Source organism: Salvelinus sp. IW2-2015, unplaced genomic scaffold (assembly GCF_002910315.2).
Source record: "Salvelinus sp. IW2-2015 unplaced genomic scaffold, ASM291031v2 Un_scaffold2348, whole genome shotgun sequence".
NCBI lineage: Eukaryota > Metazoa > Chordata > Actinopteri > Salmoniformes > Salmonidae > Salvelinus > Salvelinus sp. IW2-2015.
Window position 1 is genome coordinate 184,016 of NW_019943673.1, and position 21,103 is coordinate 205,118.

Genomic DNA, 21,103 nt, shown 5'->3' on the forward strand with positions numbered 1-21,103 from the left:
CCACACCATCACAATAAATCCATGTAATATAGTCTACACCATCACAATAAATCCATGTAATATAGTCTACACCTCACAATAAATCCATGTAATATAGTCTAACACCATCACAATAAATCCATGTAATATAGTCTACAACCATTCACAATAAATCCATGTAATATAGTCTACACCTTCACAATAAAATCCATGTAATATAGTCTACACCCATCACAATAAATCCATGTAATATAGTCTACCAACCATCACAATAAAAATCCATGTAAATAGTCTACCTACCACCATCACAATAAAAATCCATGTAAATATAGTCACCTACCACCATCACAATAAATCCATGTAATATAGCTACCTACACCATCACAAAAATCCATGTAATATAGCTACACCATCACAATAAATCCATGTAATATAGCCTACACCATCACAATAAATCCATATATATAGTCTACCTACACCATCACAATAAATCCATGTAATATAGTCTACACCATCACAATAAATCCATGTAATATAGTCTACACCATCACAATAAATCCATGTAATATTAGCCTCACACCATCACAATAAATCCATGTAATATAGTCTACACCATCACAATAAATCCCTGTAATATAGTCTACACCATCACAATAAATCCATGTAATATAGTCTACAACCGATCACAATAAATCATGTAATATAGTCTACACCATCACAATAAATCCATGTAATATAGCCTCACCATCACAATAAATCCATGTAATATAGCCTACACCATCACAATAAATCCATATAATATAGCTACCTACACCATCACAATAAATCCATGTAATATAGTCTACACCATCACAATAAATCCATTAATATAGTCTACACCATCACAATAAATCCATGTAATATAGCTACACCTCACAATAAATCCATGTAATATAGTCTACACCATCACAATAAATCATGTAATATAGTCTACACCATCACAATAAAATCCATGTAATTAGCTACACCATCACAATAAATCCATGTAATATAGTCTACACCATCACAATAAAATCCCTGTAATATAGTCTACACCATCACAATAAATCCATGTAATATAGCTACAACCATCACAATAAATCCATGTAATATAGTCTACACCATCACAATAAATCCATGTAATATAGTCTACACCATCACAATAAATCCATGTATATAGTCACACCATCACAATAAATCTATGTACATATAGTCTACACCATCACAATAAATCCATGTAATATAGTCTACACCATCACAATAAATCCATGTAAATAGTCTACACCATCACAATAAATCCATGTAATATAGTCTACACCATCACAATAAATCCATGTAATATAGTCTACACCCATCACAATAAATCCATGTAAATAGTCACACCATCACAATAAATCCTGTAATATAGCTACACCATCACAATAAATCCATGTAATATAGTCTACACCATCACAATAAATCCTGTAATATAGTCTACACCATCACAATAAATATGTAATATAGTCTACACCATCACAATAAATCCATGTAATATAGTCTACACCATCACAATAAATCCATATAATATAGTCTACACCATCACAATAAATCCATGTAATATAGCCTACACCATCACAATAAATCCATATAATATAGTCTACCTACACCTTCACAATAAATCCATTATTTATTTTAAACAAGTCTAAAGAAACATGATATGAAGAAAAACGAGTCTATTCAGAAGAACAGAGTTGTCCTTATGTTATGTCCTGATCTGGCTATGCCAAATGGCTGTGGGCTACACTAGTTCATTTAGCAGACAAGATTTGCTCAGTATTCTGTGGCATTATTGTATAGTATTATTGTATAGTACTATTGTATAGTATTATTTTATAGTATTGTATAGTATTATTGTATAGTACTATTGTATAGTATTATTTTATAGTATTGTATAGTACTATTTTATAGTATTGTATAGTATTATTTTATAGTAGTGTACATTATTTTATAGTATTGTATATTATTTTATAGTATTATTGTATAGTATTATATTATAGTATTTTATAGTATTACTTTATAGTATTATTTTATAGTAGTATTTTATAGTACGGTATTATTTCATATTATTATTTTATAGTATTTTATAGTATTATTTTATATTATGTTATAGTATTATTTTACAGTATTATTTTATAGTATTCTATAGTAATATTTTTTAAAGTAATATTTTTTATAGTATTATTTTTTATAGTTATATTTTATAGTATTTTATAGTATTATTTTATATTATTGTAAGGTATTATTTTATAGTATTATTTTATATTATTTTAAAGTATTATTTTATATTGTTTTATAGTATTATTTGATGGTATTATTTTATAGTATTATTTTATAGTATTATTTTATAGTATTTTATGGTATTATTTTATATTATATTATAGTATGAAGAATACAATTGAACAAAGCTGAATAAAAGAGAGAGGATGTTTTCTCCAAGCGATTTGAGGGAGTGCAGCTGCAGCTATTCTGTGTTGAGCGGTCAAAGTCCTAAACACAGCAAAAAATGAAACGTCCCTCTTTCAGGACCCTGTCTTTCAAAGATAATTCGTAAAAATACAAATAACTTCACAGATCTTCATTGTTATGCGTTTAAACACCGTTTCCCATGCTTGTTCAATGAACCAATTAAGATCACAGTTATGAAAACTTAGGACACTAAAGAGGCCTTTCTACTGACTCTGAAAAACACCAAAAGAAAGATGCCCAGGGTCCCTGCTCATCTGCGTGAACGTGCCTTAGGCATGCTGCAAGGAGGCATGAGGACTGTAGATGTGGCCAGGGCAATAAATTGCAATGTCCATACTGTGAGACGCCTAAGACAGCACTACAGGGAGACTGGACAGACAACTGAACGTCCTCGCAGTGGCAGATCACGTGTATCAACACCTGCACAGGATCGGTATATCCGAACATTACACCTGCGGGACAGGTACATGATGGCAACAACAACTGCCCGAGTTACACCAGGAACGCAAAATCCCTCTATCAGTGCTCAGACTGTCCCCAATAGGCTGAGAGAGGCTGGACTGAGGGCTTGTAGGCCTGTTGTAAGGCACGTCCTCACTAGACATCACCGGCAACAACGCCGCCTATGGGCACAAACCCACAGTTGTTGGACCAGACAGGACTGGCAAAATGTGCTCTTCACTAACGAGTCACGGTTTTGTCTCACCAGGGGTGATGGTCGGATTCGCATTTATCGAAGGGTGAGGGCTAGGGCCATTCCCTCCAGAAATGCCGGGAACTTGCAGGTGCCTTGGTGGAAGAGTGAGGTAACATCTCACAGCAAGAACGGGCAAATCTGGTGCAGTCCATGAGGAGGAGATGCACTGCAGTACTTAATGCAGCTGGTGGCCACACCAGACAGTGAGAGGACGTTTCTTTTTTTGCTGAGTTCATATGCTTAATTTAGAGTTATTAAATTAACTTTAGTTGTTCTACAAACGTTGGGGCATATGTTTTGATTTTTAATACATTGTAAGGCTGCATGATGCGACTGATGATTTGAAAAAAGTTGCTTGAAAGACCTGAGCTCTGCTTAGTTTTTTGCGCAGGCTGTACACATTACATCAGTCTCTCATTCACAATTTGCTACTGGCCTCTATTTCACCTAAAATCCATGCCTTTTGCTGCCAGTGGCCATTTTTCCTTGCCCGTCCTGTGCCCTTCTTCCTGAGTGCTGCCTGTCCGAAGCACCCTCATTCACATGCTCTCCATCACGTGATCGGGTCTCACAGTCTACAAGTGAAGACAGACACATCAGGGACCCAACTGCGAACCCCTTATCCAATTCAGAGGTGCATATTGGAAGAACTGTCCACATTTATTTTCGTCAGCCAACAAGATGAGTAGAAGGCCTAACGAACAGCAAAAGCACTAGCTTATGTCAATCTACTATGTACAACAGTTAAATTATTCTATTCTGTGTGAAAAAAATATTCCAAACATAGTCTGGGATAGTTGTGGGATGCAATAGATCCAAATGAATACAACCACTAGCAGATCAAATGTTAACTTAAAATGTTGATAAATTATTAGGTCTTTCTTCACATTATAGCACAGAATGCGCACATGGCAGTAGGCTATAAGCACAAATGTTCCATTAGCAGGAATACTTAAGTGACCACAAATGCAATTATGCATATAATGCTTTTATTATAAAGGTGAATTTTTATGGTGAAAATGATCTTCCCCAAACTTGAACTCACGTGCTGCTTATGTATGCCAGTTAGGCTCTTACAACCCTGTAAAGCGGATTAGTGATTCAGTTTAAGGAGATATTGGAACTTAGTGATACAAACCTTGTCAAAACATATAGGCCTAGGGCTAGGCTACATGAGGTGTGTACTAGATTGCAAAAGTCTAAAGTTTTTTTCTTGCCTTACGGCGGCATATTTCACAAGTGATAATTTAATTCACATGATAGGCCTAATATAGTCACCCATCAGACTATTCTTGATTTAAATCTTGTCTTTACATATGCTAAATCATATGTGTGTGAAATTGTTTTGAATGTGATGGACCAAAAAATATATTCTATTCCACTTAAATAGGAATGGAGGAAGCTTTCCCGTTAATTTCATGCCACTCAGTAGCTTATCTCCTGTTGTAAAGAGAAGCAATGTGCTTAATATTAGAAAAGTTGGGAATAAATATAGTAGCTAGCCAATAGAAAGTAGCCAAGTCTATAGACAGCTGATGGGATCCTCCTCTTTTTAGTAGAGGACATCACTCTGTTTTTTCACATAATTGAATACCTGTAGAAATGTTACGCAACATGAGCTCATGGGCTCTCATGAAGTTTGATATATATTTCCATTATATTTGCATTGATGTCAAAATGATTAGAGGGACAATAGAGTGCTGAGACCAGCAGTTAGCAAGTTTGGCAGGCTACTATGACAGTCAGCATCAGAGCTTGGAGAAGTCTAATTACTGTGACTAAACGGTCATGTGGAATTTGACTGCCTTCATGACTCGTGACCGCGGTGGAGCGGTAATACGGTCACCGTAACAGCCCTAGTCAGTAGAGGGAGTGGGCATGAGAGGATCTAGAAGCTCATAGCTAGATGGTCAGTAGAGGTGGTGGTGCATGAGAGGATCTAAATCTCATAGCTAGATGGTCAGTAGAGGTGGTGGGCATGAGAGGATTGAAGCTCATAGCTAGATGGTCAGTAGAGGTGGTGTGCATGAGAGGATCTAGAATCTCATAGCTAGATGGTCAGTAGAGGTGGTGTGCATGAGAGGATCTAGAATCTCATGCTAGATGGTCAGTAAGGTGGTGTGCATGAGAGGATCTAGAAGCTCATAGCTAGATGGTCAGTAGAGGTGGTGGGCATGAGAGGATCTAGATGCTCATAGCTAGATGGTCAGTAGAGGTGTGGGCATGAGAGGATCTAGAAGCTCATAGCTAGATGGTCAGTAGAGGTGGTGGCATGAGAGGATCTAGAAGCTCATAGCTAGATGGTCAGTAGAGGTGGTGGGGCATGAGAGGATGAAGAAGCTCATAGCTAGATGGTCAGTAGAGGTGGTGGCATGAGAGGATCTAGAAGCTCATAGCTAGATGGTCAGTAGAGGTTGGTTGGGCATGAGAGGATCTAGAAGCTCATAGCTAGATGGTCAGGAAGAGTGGTGGCATGAGAGGATCTAGAAGCTCATAGCTAGATGGTACATAAGGTGGTGGGCAGGTCCAAGGGCAGGCAGCTCCATGTCATCAGGGTGTCTGCAGCTTCTGGCAAACCACAGCCTTTGTTCTCCTGACCTTAACCCTCAGCCAGGCCACATACTGGTTCAACATGTTAATCTCAGGATAACATCTGTAAGCCAGTCACCCAGACTCACTATGCCGTCACTAGTCATTCATCAAATCCTAAGGAATACCTTTTAGTAGAAAATAATCATCCTGTATCTGTCTACTTTGTCTTGTCATATTCCACTCCTCCTCTCTAACCCTTGACCTCTCGCTCCGGACTCATCTCCTCTCTCCTGTATTGTCATGGTTCCAGCCTGTCTTAACATCACATGACAGACAGCTTCAGAGACTACACCCATACAGTAGAACATGGTTTGAATGAGTTTGTTAGAAATCTGACTGCAGGTATAGAGGTTTAGAMAGGACTAGATCTGTAGGGGAATGTTGAGCTGACCAGTAACACAGTGTCCATCCCCAGCGTTTGGAGGTCGCATCCATAYCCCGCTGACGGTAGTCCTTGTGGGGACTCATGCTGACGTGGCTTGCCTGCCTCGGGGGGCTGGAGGGGAGTTTGGATACGACAAGGAGAGGCCTCTACTCAAGGAGCTCCGGAACAGGTTTGGCAACGACCTGCAGATCTCAGAGAGGCTGTTTGTGATGGACGCTGGAGCCTCCACCTCTAAAGATGTCAAACTGCTCCGGAACCACCTGCTGGAGCTACGCAATAACATAGTCTCTGTAAGTTCATACACTCTGACAGCCAATAACATCGTCTCTGTTAGTTCATACACTCTGACAGCCAATAATATCGTCTCTGTTAGTTCATACACTCTGACAGCCAATAACATCGTCTCTGTTAGTTCATACACTCTGACAGCCAATAACATCGTCTCTGTTAGTTCATACACTCTGACAGCCAATAACATCTGTCTTCTGTTAGTTCATATACTCTGATAGCCAATAACATTGAATCAATGTTTATTTGTCACGTGTCGAATACAACAGGTGTAGACCTACAGTGTCTTGTTGTATTATTACATGTCTTGCGTTTCAGTGTATGTTTCAGTGTATGTATCACAGTATTCTCAGCGTAGTTCTGGTGTTGTTTTGCTGCTTATGTTTTTCATTTGACATTTGTCTTAGGTGTTTTCTAATTGTTTTACATTCCGTATCAAACCATTTTTCAGAAACTTTTTGTTTCTGATGTTGGATTTCTTTAGTTTTTGTCAGATTTGCTGAATTGACCCCTTTTATTGTTTTGATATTGTTCTTGAAGACCTGTGTAGAGTTCATTATTTCATTTGAGTTTAATGTTTCCATGAATTTCTCTGCACTGTTTGGAGCCCATCTGTCTGATTTGGTTCATGTTGTACAGTTTAATTGGGCTGTTTTTTTTAATGAGTATTGCTGGTTAATTTCTTCCGAAAAACCTTGATCTGACTGTGATCCGACAATGGCGTCCGTGATCCGACAATGGTGTCTGTGATCCGACAATGGTGTCTGTGATCCGACAATGGCGTCTGTGATCCGACAATGGTGTCTGTGATCCGAAATGGTGTCTGTGATCCGACAATGGTGTGTCTGTGTTCTGACAATGGTGTCCGTGATCCGACACTGGCGTCCGTGATCCGACAATGGTGTCCGTAATCCGACAATGGGTCCGTGATCCGACAATGGGTCCGGATCCGAGCAATCATGGTGTCCGTGATCCGACAATGGCGTCCGTGATCGACAATGGCGTCCGTGATCCGACAATGGCGTCCGTGATCCGACAATGGCGTCCGTGATCCGACAATGGCCGTCCGTGATCGACAATGGTGTCGTGATCCGACAATGGTGTCTGTGATCCGACAATGGGTCTGTGATCGACAATGGTGTCTGTGATCCGACAATGGGTCTGATGCCGCAATGGCGCCGTGATCCGACAATGGTGTCTGGATGACAATGTGTCTGTGATTGGACAATAGCGTCTGTGATCCGACAATGGTGTCCGTGATCCGACAATGGTGTCTGTGGTCTGACAGTGAATGCACTAATGGAGGAGGGGTCAATTTCAGTGATGGACATAATCAACTACACTTTTCCCAAGAGCTGAGCAGTAGTAAACTGACCTAAAGAGTCCCCTCTGATTCTACAATTAAGCATGTACAGGCCTAAGGCTCGACAGAGATGCCCTAACTCCTTCCCGTTGTTGTTCACTATTTGGTCAGGACTGTTTCTCTTATTTATAATAGGGCTACTGTACACGGAGGGGTGTCCAAAATGTGGTGGTTACTCCCGCATCAGTGTAGTCAGGCTCAGAACCTGTTCTCGCATTGGAATCTCCACAAAGAAGCACTTTACCCTCTGCTGAAATGTAATGTCTGGAGATTGTCAACAAACTGATCCTCATGATATGATGAATCTGAAGGAGGAGCACAAGCTGCACATACAGTTGAAGTCAGAGTTTACATACACCTTAGCCAAATACATTTAAACTCAGTTTTTCACAATTCCTGACATTAATCCTAATAAATATTGCCTGTTTTAGGTCAGTTAGGATCACAACTTTATTTTAAGAATGTGAATGTCAGAATAATAGTAGAGAGAATGATTTATTTCAGCTTTTATTTCTTTCATCACATTCCCAGGGGGTCAGAAGTTTACATACACTCAATTATATTTGGTAGCATTGCCTTTAAATTGATTAACTGGGTCAAATGTTTCGGGTAGCCTTCCTCAAGCTTCCCACAATAAGTTGGGTGAATTTTGGCCCATTCCTCCTGACAGAGCTGGTGTAACTGAGTCGGTTTGTAGGCCTCCTTGTTCGCACACGCTTTTTCACTTCTGCCCACAAATGTTCTATAGGATGGAAGTCAGGGATTTGTGATGGCCACTTCAATACCTTGACTTTGTTGTCCTAAGCCATTTCTTGTTCTGAGATGTTGCTTCAATATATCCACATATTTTTCCTCCCTCATGATTTCATCTATTTTGTGAAGTGCACCAGTCCCTCCTGCAGCAAAGCACCCCACACATGATGCTGCCACCCCGTGCTTCACTGTTGGGATGGTGCTCTTCGGCTTGCAAGCCTCCCCCCTTTCTCCTCCAAACATATCAAGGGTCATTATGGCCAAACAGTTCTATTGTTGTTTCATCAGACCAGAGGACATTTCTCAAAAGTATGATCTTTGTCCCCATGTGCAGTTGCAAACCGTAGTCTGGCTTTTTTATGGTGGTTTTGGAGCAGTGGCTTCTTCCTTGCTGAGCGGCCTTTCAGGTTATGTCGATATAGGACTCGTTTACTGTGATATAGATACTTTAGTACTGTTTCCTCCAGCATCTTCACAAGGTCCTTTGCTGTTGTTCTGGGATTGATTTGCACTTTTCGCACCAAAGTACGTTCATGTCTAGGAGACAGAATGCGTCTCCTTCCGAGCGGTATGACGGCTGCGTGGTCCCATGGTGTTTATACTTGCGTACTATTGTTTGTACAGATGAACGTGGTACCTTCAGCGTTTGGAATTGCTCCAAGGATGAACCAGACCTGTGGAGGTCTACAATTTATTTTCTGAGATCTTGGCTGATTTCTTTTGATTTTCCCATGATGTCAAGCAAAGAGGCACTGAGTTTGAAGGTAGGCCTTGAAATACATCCACAGGTACACCTCCAATTGACTCAAATTATGTGTATGTAAACTTCTGACCCACTGGAATTGTGCTAAGAGTGAATTATAAGTGAAATAATATGTGTGGACACAACATATTGGTGGTTGGAAACATAGCCTGTGCCAGTTCTGCACACTTCTCACTTCCCCCGATACATTTTCACCTTTGGCACGAAGGTGGTTTTGTGCCAGGTGGATGATGATGTTGTCAGGGGTGTCAATCCTGTCTGACTGAGTAGCTGCACTGTCAGTTGTAGTACACCAGAACTTATCACCAGGTGTCTAGGGAATCATCTCTCCGGACAAGAGCTTCCCATTTAATCGATGAGGATTGTAGTTGTGGGTAGTTGTCTGGGTGGAGCAACTGGGAGGCTGGTAGGTTGACCTGGGCTGGTGCAGACTGGGAGGCTGGTATTCTGACCTGGGCTGGTGCAGACTGGGAGGCTGGTATTCTGACCTGGGCTGGTGCAGACTGGTAGGCTGGTATTCTGACCTGGGCTGGAGCAGACTGGGAGGCTGGTATTCTGACCTGGGCTGGTGCGGACTGGGAGGCTGGTATTCTGACCTGGGCTGGTGCAGACTGGGAGCTGGTATCTGACCTGGGCGGTGCAGACTGGTAGGCTGGTAGGTGACCTGGACTGGAGCAGACTGGTAGGTTGACTGGGCTGGTGCAGACTGGGAGGCTGGTATTCTGACCTGGGCTGGTGCAGACTGGGAGGCTGGTATTCTGACCTGGGCTGTGGCAGACTGGTAGGCTGGTATTCTGACCTGGGCGGAGCACTGGGAGGCTGGTATTCTGACCTGGGCTGGTGCGGACTGGGAGGCTGGTATTCTGACCTGGGCTGGTGCAGACTGGGAGGCGGTATCTGACCTGGGCTGGTGCAGACTGGTAGGCTGGTAGGTTGACCTGGATTGGAGCAGACTGGTAGTTGACCTGGGCTGGTGCAGACTGGGAGGCTGGTATTCTGACCTGGGCTGGTGCGGACTGGGAGGCTGGTATTCTGACCTGGGCTGGTGCAGAACTGGGAGGCTGGTATTTTGACCTGGGCTGGTGCAGACTGGTAGGCTGGTAGGTTGACCTGGACTGGAGCAGACTGGTAGTTGACCTGGACTGGTGCGACTGGGAGGCTGGTATTCTGACCGGGGCTGGTGCAGACTGGGAGGCTGGTATTCTGACTGGACTGGAGCAGACTGGTTGGTTGACCTGGGCTGGTGCAGACTGGGAGACTGGTACAGTGTCATCAGGCTGTGTGGTGGAGGCCATGCTGGGTTGTGCTGGTCTCAGGTTCTGCCTGTGTTGTACCAAGCTGGTGGACATGTTCTCTAGATGCAGAGGACATAAAGACCAGCTGCTGGTTGAGGCTGTGCATTGTACGTATTTCCATAGCAACGCTGGTGATGTTGGCTACAATGTTGCAAAAGAAGCCTACTTTGTTTTTGTATTTTTTGTCTTTAGAGAAATGTGACTTGTGACAATTGAGTCTAAAAGCTTTTTGAAATCAACAAAGCTTGAGAAACTTTGCCTTTGTTTTGGTTTGTTTGTTTGTCAATTAGGGTGTGCAGGGTGAATACGTGGTCTGTTGTACGCTAATTTGGTATGAAGCCAATTTGACATTTGCTCAGTAAATTGTTTCGCTGAGTAAATTATAAGTCTGCTGATAATGATAATGCAGAGGATTTTCCAAGGTTGCTATTGACACATTCCCACGGTAGTTATTGTGGTCAAATTTGTTAAGTCCTTCTCTCTCCTCTCTGACAGACCTGTAGTCCCATGTCGCCCTTTCAGAGTGTCTGGTCTCGACCCTGCCCTCCTGGAGGAAAATGAGTGGTCTCTAACACCACCGCTGACGTCATGGCAACAGTTTTGTCTCTGACGTCCAGGAACACATCAACCCACTGGTCAGCGAGGAGCACCTCCGAGGGGTCGCACAAACAGCTCCACAGCATGGGAGAGGTACACACACACACACACACACACACACAACACCACACACACACACACAACACACCACACACACACACAAACACAACACAACCACACAACACACACACACCCAACACAACACCACACACACACACACACACACACACACGCAGCTCACAGCATGGGAGAGGTAACACACACAAGACACACCACACACACAGCAGCTCCACATGGGAGACCGTACACACACACACACACACACACAACAGCTCCACAACATGGGAGAGGAACACACACACACACTATTACACAAAAGTCCAAACTCCGACGTAAGTCGAGTGCACCTCAAATAGTGTCAAGGATCTGTATTCAACCCAGGATACTCCCCTATTCAGTGTCTGTGTTGTGAGGTTATTTTCCTGCCACCAGGTGTCACTGTTTAGCAGTGTGTTCCTCCATCTGGAAACAGTGATTGGACTGTTGGGACATGTTGATGTTGACAAGAATGACTCTGCTCTGGTAGATAGACAGCCAACTGGCCTGGACAGACTTCAACGTGCCTTGTACTTCACACATTTCAATACCAGTCTTGAGATTATATTAGATATGCCAACTTCATTCACCTTTCTCTCCTATTCTCTCTCTCTCTATCCATTCATCGCTCTATCATCTCTCGCTCTCTCTCATTATCCATCTCGCTCTCTCACTCAATTCAAGAGGCTTTATTGTCAAGGGAAACATATGTTAACATTGCCAAAGCAAGTGAAATAGATAATAAACAAAAATGAACCGTAAACATTACACTCACAAAAGTTCCAAAATAATTAAGACATTTCAAATGTCATCCTATGTCTATATACAGTGTTGTAATGATGTGTAAATAAGAAACATAAATAAAATATGGGTTGTATTGTGTGTGCGGACCAAGTAATTTGGTGTCACTCTAAAGCAGAAAGGTGGAATAAACGAGTCAGGAGTAGGTTTTCTTGATTGAACACAGTTCTCTATTGAGGGATTTATGTCAATACAAACACTCCAACACAATCTCCCAAGGAACAACATACATCTTCTTCTTTAGATGACACAGGAACACAAGACGATTATCTTTAAACTACAACAAAAGTCACGGGTTCTTCGTGGATAGCTTCCCTCTCTTGGTGGCCTCCAGAGATAGCTTCCCTCTCTTGGTGTCCTCCAGAGATAGTTTCCCTCTCTTGGTGGCCCTCCTCCAGAGATAGCTTCCCTCTCTTGGTGGCCCTCCTCCAGAGATAGCTTCCCTCTCTCTTCTCTGCTGGTTCCCTCCTCCCTCTTATAGGGGAAGGAGAATATCTCATTAGTGCCGTCAGCTGTGCTTGATTGCCTCTGGTTACCTCGTCTCACATGCCTTGTTGGGCTACTATCCGTGAGCCCAGCCTGCCCTCTGGTGGTCCTTCCACAGGTGTTTATTCCTCACTGGTTGCCCTTTTCTTGTGGTAACAGGTCAAACATTGCTGCTTTGATGCACACTGTGGTATTTCATCAAAATTGGATTTGTTTTTTAATACTTTGGGGTTCTGTGTAATCTGAGGGAAATATGTGTCTTTAAAATGGTCATACGTTTGGCAGGAGGTTAGGAAGTACCTCTCAGTTTCCATGTCATATAGTGGGCAGCGTGTACATCGTTTGTCTTCTACATACAGTGCATTCAGAAAGTATTCAGACCCCTTCACTTTTCCACATTTTGTAACAGTACAGCCTTATTCTAAAATGTATTAAATCATGTTTCCTCATCAATCTACACACAATACCCCATAATGACAAAGCAAAAACAGTTTTTTTTTTTTAATAATGAAATTTGACATTTACATAAGTATTCAGATTCTTTACTCGGTACTTTGTTGAAGCACCTTTGGCAGCGATTACAGCCTCGAGTCTTCTTGGGTATGACGCTACATGCTTGGCACACCTGTATTTGGGGAGTTTCTCCCATTCCTCTCTGCAGATCCTCTCAAGCTCTGTCAGGTTGGATGGGGAGTGTCGCTGCATAGCTATGTTCAGGTCTCTCCAGAGATGTTCGATTGGGTTCAAGTCCGGGCTCTGACTGGGCCACTCAATGACATTCAGAGACATGTCCTGAAGCCACTCCTGCGTTGTCTTGGCTGTATGCTTAGGGTCATTGTCCTGTTGGAAGGTGAACCTTCACAATTTCTCATTGTTGTTGTCTTAGGTTTTCTGCCGGAATTTACGTTTGATATGTTAGCTGATAGGTCAAATAGGTAATTCATGTTTAGGGGTCTGCTTCTTGTTACTTTGTTGCCACGTCCTCTTAGCTTAAAGTAGCCAAGAGCTTTGTTTACTTCTAGAATAATAAAGTCAAATACTATATATTCTAATCGTTTAATGTATTCGTGTCAAACTCCTTCCATGCAGGGCTGAGTGTCTGCGGGTGGTCAGCCTCCCTTGTACTTGGTTGATGAATGAAGGTCACTAATTAGTAAGGAACTCGCCTCACCTGGTTGTCTAGCTCTTAATTGAAAGGAAAAACCAAAAACCTGAAGACACACTAGGCACTCCATGGAATGAATCTGACACCACTGATTTCATGGAAAGAAACAACTTTAAACCAGCTTCTTCAGTGAGAGTTGATGAAGCCACACAGGCAGCCCATGTCTGATTATTTACCTGCGTGTTGGTCTTTAGACCAATCTAATACCTCGTGGACAGATTCACATGTTAAACGGACTTCTACCCTACATGGTCCTGACCCTTGGTTCCTTCATGGTGCTGAGCCTTGGTTCCTTCTACCCTACATGGTCCTGACCCTTGGATTCCTACATGGTCCTGAACCTTGGTTCCTTCTGGTCTGAATCCTTGTTCCTCTACCCTACATCGGTCCTGACCTTGGTTCCTTCTACCCTATCGGAACCTTGGTTCTTCTACCCCTACAGGCTGATGACATTGGTTCCTACATGTGCTGACCCTTGGATCCTACATGGTCCTGAACCTTGGTTCTTCTACCCTTCATGGTTCTGAACGTTGGTTCCTTCATGGTGCTGACGCCTTGGATTTCCTACAATGGCCTGAACTTGTTCCTTCATGGTCCTGAACTTGGTTCTTCTACCTACATGGTCCTGAACCTTGGTTCCTTCTACCCTTCATGGTTCTGAACCTGGTTCTTACATGGTGCTGACCCTTGTTCCTTCTACCTCATGGTCCTGAACCTTGGTTCCTTCATGGTGCTGAACTTGGTTTCCTACATGGTCCTGAACCTTGGGTTCTTCATGGTGCTGACGCCTTGGTTCCTACAATGGTCCTGACCTTGGTTCCTACATTGGTCCTGACCTTGGTTCCTTCTACCTTCATGGTGCTTGAACCTTGGTTCCTTCATGGTGCTGAACTTGGTCCCTTCATGGTCTGAACCTTGGTTCTTCATGGTGCTGAACTTGTTCCTTCTACCCTTCATGGTGCTGAACCTTGGTTCCTTCATGGTGCTGAACCTGGTTCCTTCATGGTGCTGAACCTTGGTTCTTCATGGGCTGAACTTGGTTCCTTCATGGTGCTGAACCTTGGTTCTTCATGGTGCTGAACCTTGGTTCCTTCATGGTGCTGAACCTGGTTCCTTCATGGTGCTGAACCTTGGTTCCTTCATGGTGCTGAACCTTGGTTCCTTCAATGGTCTGAACCTTTGGTTCCTTCATGTGCTGAACCTTGGTTCCTTCATGGTGCTGAACCTTGGTTCCTTCATGGTGTGACCTTGGTTCCTTCATGGTGCTGAACCTTGGTTTCTTTCATTGGTGCTCGACCCTGGTTCTACTGGTCCTGACCCTTGGTTCCTACATGGTCCTGAACCTTGGTTCCTTCTACCCTTCATGGCTGGAAGTCTACAGATTACATAATGTATTACTATTTTTGTTGGTCAGCATGGAGTCAGTGTCATCTATCTACTCATTTGACTATGTGTCATAAACAGCTGCTATAAGACAGCAGATTGCTGAGACGTGCCTTGTTTATGCAGGTTTTACATGCTTTAGGTCTGATATCTGCCAGGAGGAGGAGGATAGTTTTCTTTTACATGGCCTGTAATGTCTCTTCCCCTCATACCCTGGAATACAATCTGTTCACTCAGATATTTCACTGTCAAATTTCTGTCATCAACCTACTAATTAAGCATATGGCCATAAATTACATCAAGGACTTACTTTCTCCTTGGCAGTATTCTGGCGACATACTTGGAAGACACACTCGCAAACACAGTAGAGTCTTCAGTTCCACACCATGACAGTAGAGGTCACTCATGTGACAAATTACAGTAAAAGCAGATGCTTTTGGAGAGACTGCAGCACCATAGGTTAGTTGTATAAATCTTTGGTTGTGGTGTTAATTAGTTAATTTAGTTAATTTTCCCACAAATTAGCATTGCATTTATTTGCAGTGCTGTCATTTACTTTCCACTCAAGGATTGCTCCAGCACAGAGGTTACCACGGTACTGTTGACTTTAGGTCATGTGAGAGACAGAGGCTACCACGGTACTGTTGACTTTAGGTCATGTGAGAGACAGAGGCTACCACGGTNAGACAGAGGCTACCACGGTACTGTTGACTTTAGGTCATGTGAGAGACAGAGGCTACCACGGTACTGTTGACTTTAGGTCATGTGAGAGACAGAGGGTAAAGTTATAAAAACTAGCTAGTTTTGGACACAAGCTAGTTGTGCTAGTGTATCATGTGATGCAGGGAATGGCAGATATGTAGCTCAATACATTTGGTTACCAAAATAACATATTTGAACAACACGTGCTACGTGTTGCTTGTCCTATGTTCCTCTGTCTGCGTGCTACTATCTCTTGTCCTATGTTTCTATGTCTGCGTGCTACGTGTTGCTTGTCCTATGTTGCTCTGCATCTTCTCACTGCTCATTGTTTGTCTGTATTGTTATTATAATTGTTTTTAATAACCTGTGCAGGGACTGCTGTTGAAAATTATCCGGCTGGCTAAAACCAGCACTTTTACTGAAACGTTGATTAATGTGCACTGTCCCTGTAAAAATATAAATAAACTCAAGCTATACAAACCATCTAAAACTGCACACCTCACAACTAGCCGTCTCAAACAGCTGACAGCTAATTATGCTATTGTAAGGGCTGTCGCTCTCCTCATCTCGGACGAGGAGAGGAGAGAAGGATCATCAGACCAAAATGCAGCATTAGGGAAATAAGCCATCTCTTTATTTGAAACGACGATGGCAAACAGAAAAAACAAAACACTTTCAAAAATACAAAACAAGAAAACGACGTAGACGAAACCTGAACATAAACTTACATAACTAAACGTAACACTTACGGACAGGAAACAGACTACATCGAAACGAAACGAACACCCAAACAGTCCCGTATGGTAAATACATCGACGACACAGGAGACAATCACCCCAAACAGTGAGAACACCCTACAATATGACTCTTAATTAGAGGAAACGCAAAACACCTGCCTCTAATTAAGAGCCATACCAGGCAACCCAAAACCAACATAGAAACAGAAAACATAGACTGCCACCCTAACTCACGCCCTGACCATTACACATACAAAACAGAAAACAGGTCAGGAACGTTACAGAACCCCCCCCTCAAGGTGCGAACGCCGGGCGCACCAGCACAAAGTCAGGGAGGGTCTGGGTGGGCAGTTGACCACGGTGGTGGCTCAGGCTCCGGACGCTGTCCCCACACCACCATAGTCACTCCCGCTCTGTCTTCCCCTCCCAATGCCACCCTCAAACTAACATCCCCTAAATGAACGGCCAGCACCGGGAGAAGGGCACGCACCGGGACAAGGGGCAGCACGGGACAAGGGGCAGCACCGGGACAAGGGGCAGCACCGGGACAAGGGGCAGCACCGGGACAAGGGGCAGCACCGGGACAAGGGGCGCACCGGGACGGGCAAGCAACGGACAGGGGCAGCACGGGACAGGGCAGCACGGGACAAGGGGCAGCACCGGGACAAGGGCAGCACGGGACAAGGGGCAGCACCGGGAAAGGGCAGCACCGGGATAAGGGGCAGCACCGGGACAAGGGGCAGCACCGGACAAGGGGCAGCACCGGACAGGGCAGCACGGGACAAGGGGGCAGCACCGGGACAAGGGGCAGCACCGGGACAAGGGCAGGTCCTGGCTGAGGGACTCTGGCAGGTCCTGGCTGAGGGACTCCTGGCAGTCCTGGCTGAGGGACTCTGGCAGGTCCTGGCTGAGGGACTCTGGCAGGTCCTGGCTGAGGACTCTGGCAGGTCCTGGCTGAGGGACTCTGGCAGGTCCTGGCTGAGGGACTCTGGCAGGTCCTGGCTGAGGGACTCTGGCAGGTCCTGGTGAGGGCTCTGGCAGGTCGCTGAGACTCTGCAGGTCCTGGCTGAGGGACTCTGGCAGGTCCTGCTGAGGGACTCTGGCAGCTCCTGGCTGGACGGCTCTGGCTGATCCGGTCTGGCGGAAGGCTCTGGCTGATCCGGTCTGGCGGAAGGCTCTGGCTGATCCGGTCTGGCGGAAGGCTCTGGCTGATCCGGTCTGGCGGAAGGCTCTGGCTGATCCGGTCTGGCGGAAGGCTCTGGCTGATCGGTCTGGCGGAAGGCTCTGGCTGATCCGGTCTGGCGGAAGGCTCTGGCTGATCCGGTCTGGCGGAAGGCTGGCTGATCCGGTCTGCGGAAGGCTCTGGCTGATCCGTCTGGCGGAAGGCTCTTGGCAGACGGCGCGGCTTTGCAGGCTCATGGCAGACGGGCAGCTTTGCAGGCTCATGGCAGACGGGCAGTTCAGGCGCCGTTGGGCAGACGGCAGTTCAGGCGCCGTTGGGCAGCCGGGCAGTAGCGGCCGCGGGCAGACGGGCAGTTCAGGCGCCGCTGGGCAGACGGGCAGTTCAGGCGCCGCTGGGCAGACGGGCAGTTCAGGCGCCGCTGGGCAGACGGGCAGTTCAGGCGCCGCTGGCAGACGGGCAGTTCAGGCGCCGCTGGGCAGACGGCAGTTCAGGCGCCGCTGGGCAGACGGGCAGTTCAGGCGCGCTGGGGCAAACAGATGGCTCAGACGGCGCTGGGCAGACAGGCAGTGCAGCAGCGTTGGCAGACGGCCGACTCTGCCCTGCTGAGGCGCACAGTAGGCCTGGTGCGTGGTATAGGCACTGGCTGCGCTGGGAGGAGGAAACAGCTGGAGAGAGAACCCGGAGAGACAGCCTGGTACGGGGGGCTGCCACCGGAGGACTGGTACATGGAGGTGGCACCGGGTATACCGGACCGTGAAGGAGGACACGTGCTCTTGAGCACCGAGCCTGCCCACCTTCCAGGTTGAATGGTGCCCGTAGCCCTGCCAGTGCGGCAAGGTGGAATAGCCCGACTGGCCTATGCTGGCGAACCGGGGACACCATTCGTAAGGCTGGTGCCATGTATGCCGGCCCGAGGAGACGCACTGGTGGCCAGATGCGTTGGGCCGGTTCATGACATCCAGCTCGATGCCCAACTTAGCCCTCCCAGTGCGGCAAGGTGGAATAGCCCGCACTGGGCTAAGCACGCGTACTGGGGAAACCGTGCGCTTTACCGCATAACACGGTGTCTTACCAGTACGACGCCTTCTACCTCCACGGTAAGCACGGGGAGTTGGCTCAGGTATCCTACCCGGCTTTGCCACATCCTCGTGTGCTCCCCCCAAAGAAATTTTTGGGTCTGACTCACGGGCTCCCAACCGCGTCGCCGCGCTGCCTCCTCATACCAGCGCCTCTCAGCCTTCGCTGCTTCAATCCGCCTTGGACGGCGATATTCCCCTGTGAGCCCAGGGTCCTCTACCGTCCAGGATCTCCTCCCAAGTCCAGAAGTCCTGGTTGCTCTGTTGAGCATTCCCTTGGCCGTTGGTCCTAGGTTGGTGGGTGATTCTGTAAGGGCTGTCGCTCTCCTCATCCTCGGACGAGGAGAGGAGAGAAGGATCATCGACCAAAATGCAGCATTAGGGAATAAGCCATCTTCTTATTTGAAACGACGATGGCAACACGAAAAAACAACACTTTCAAAATACAAAACAAGAAAACGACGTAGACGAAACCTGAACATAACTTACATAACTAAACGTAACACTTACGGACAGGAAACAGACTACAATCGACGAACGAACAACCCAAACAGTCCCGTATGGTACATACATCGACGACACAGGAGACATCACCCCACAACAGTGAGAACACCCTACCTAAATATGACTCTTAATTAGAGGAAAACGCAAAACACCTGCCTCTAATTAAGAGCCATACCAGGCAACCCAAAACCAACATAGAAACAGAAAACATAGACTGCCCCCCCTAAACTCACGCCCTGACCATATACACATACAAAAAAACAGAAAACAGGTCAGGAACGTTACAGCTAATCTAGTTAAATCAAGGGCGAGGGAGGGTGTGAGAGACATCAGCCAATCAAATGGAGACGCACGAGCAGTTATTGTGACGTGATCCTAGTTCAATCACAACGATCGGGAACTATTTCACATTGGGAAGATTTTTACATGCCACCATTCACTATGGACAATTTATTTTTGATTTATATCTCTCTCTCTCCCCCTCTCTATCCATCGTGCTCTCTCCCCCTCCCTTTGTATCCATCTCTCTATCCATCTCTCTCTCTCCCCTCCCTTTGTATCCATCTCTCTCTCTCCCTCCTCCTATCCACTCTCTCTCTCCCCTCCCTTTGTATCCATCTCTCTCTCTCCCCTCTCTATCCATCTCTCTCTCTTCCCCTCCTCCTAACAGATCAACCTGATGCAGAGTGAGACGGTGCAGGATGTGATGGTGTTGGAGCCCCGCTGGCTGTGTAGTGGGGTGCTAGCCCGCCTCCTCTCTGTGGACACGCCTAAAGCCATCCACCACTACAGGGGCGCTACAGACTGGAGGAGATACAGGCTCTGGCCCCAGAGAGCGACGTGGACGAACTGCTACAGGTCAGAGACAGTCTATTTACTAAGACGGGGAGCTGTTAGCATCTCTCATAGGAAAACATGTCACACTTAGCGACCGCTAACACAAGCTGGGCATACATAGTTGTATACCACATACCACACATGACACATGTTAGCATTTCCATAGGAAAACATTAGCGTCCATGCTAACATCCTCTCTTACGACAGGTGCTGGATGCCATGGACGTGTGCGCACGTGACCTGACCAACCCTGGCATGGTGGATGTCCCCGCCTGATCAAGACCAACAGCCTCCACCACTCTGGACGGAGGAAGAGGAGGAGGACGATGTTCTGATCTACGGAGGGGTCAGGCTGGTTCCTGCTGAACACCTCACACCTTTCCCCTGTGGACTGTTCCACAAGCTACAGGTACATGCTTTGATTCACCAAGACTGTCTGAATGACTCCATCAAGACTGTCTGAATGACTCCCCACTTCCTATCAAGACTGTCTGAATGACTCCCCACTTCCTATAAAGACTGTCTTGAATGACTCCTCAGTCCCTGTCAAGACTGTCTGAATGACTCCCCAGTCCCTATCAAGACTGTCTGAATGACTCCCAGTCCCTGTCAAGACTGTCTGAATGACTCCCCAGTCCCTATCAAGACTGTCTGAATGACTCCCCAGTCCCTGTCAAGACTGTCTGAATGACTCCCAGTCCCTATCAAGACTGTCTGAATGACTGCCTCAGTCCCTATCAAGACTGTCTGAATGATCCCCAGTCCCTATCAAGACTGTCTGAATGACTCCCTCAGTCCCTATCAAGACTGTCTGAATGACTCCCCAGTCCCTATCAAGACTGTCTGAATGACTCCCAGTCCCTATCAAGACTGTCTGAATGACTCCCCAGTCCCTGTC

General features: G+C 45.6%; 1 protein-coding gene across 1 annotated transcript in view; it reads left to right on the plus strand.

Annotated features, from left to right (window-relative positions):
• Nucleotides 1–21,103, plus strand: part of dapk1 (death-associated protein kinase 1) — a 122,461-nt gene that overhangs the window by 86,537 nt on the left and 14,821 nt on the right. The window contains 4 exon segments of the mRNA XM_070440265.1: nt 6,207–6,466; nt 11,134–11,146; nt 11,149–11,306; nt 11,308–11,328. Of these exon segments, the coding sequence (XP_070296366.1) occupies nt 6,207–6,466; nt 11,134–11,146; nt 11,149–11,306; nt 11,308–11,328 (452 nt within the window).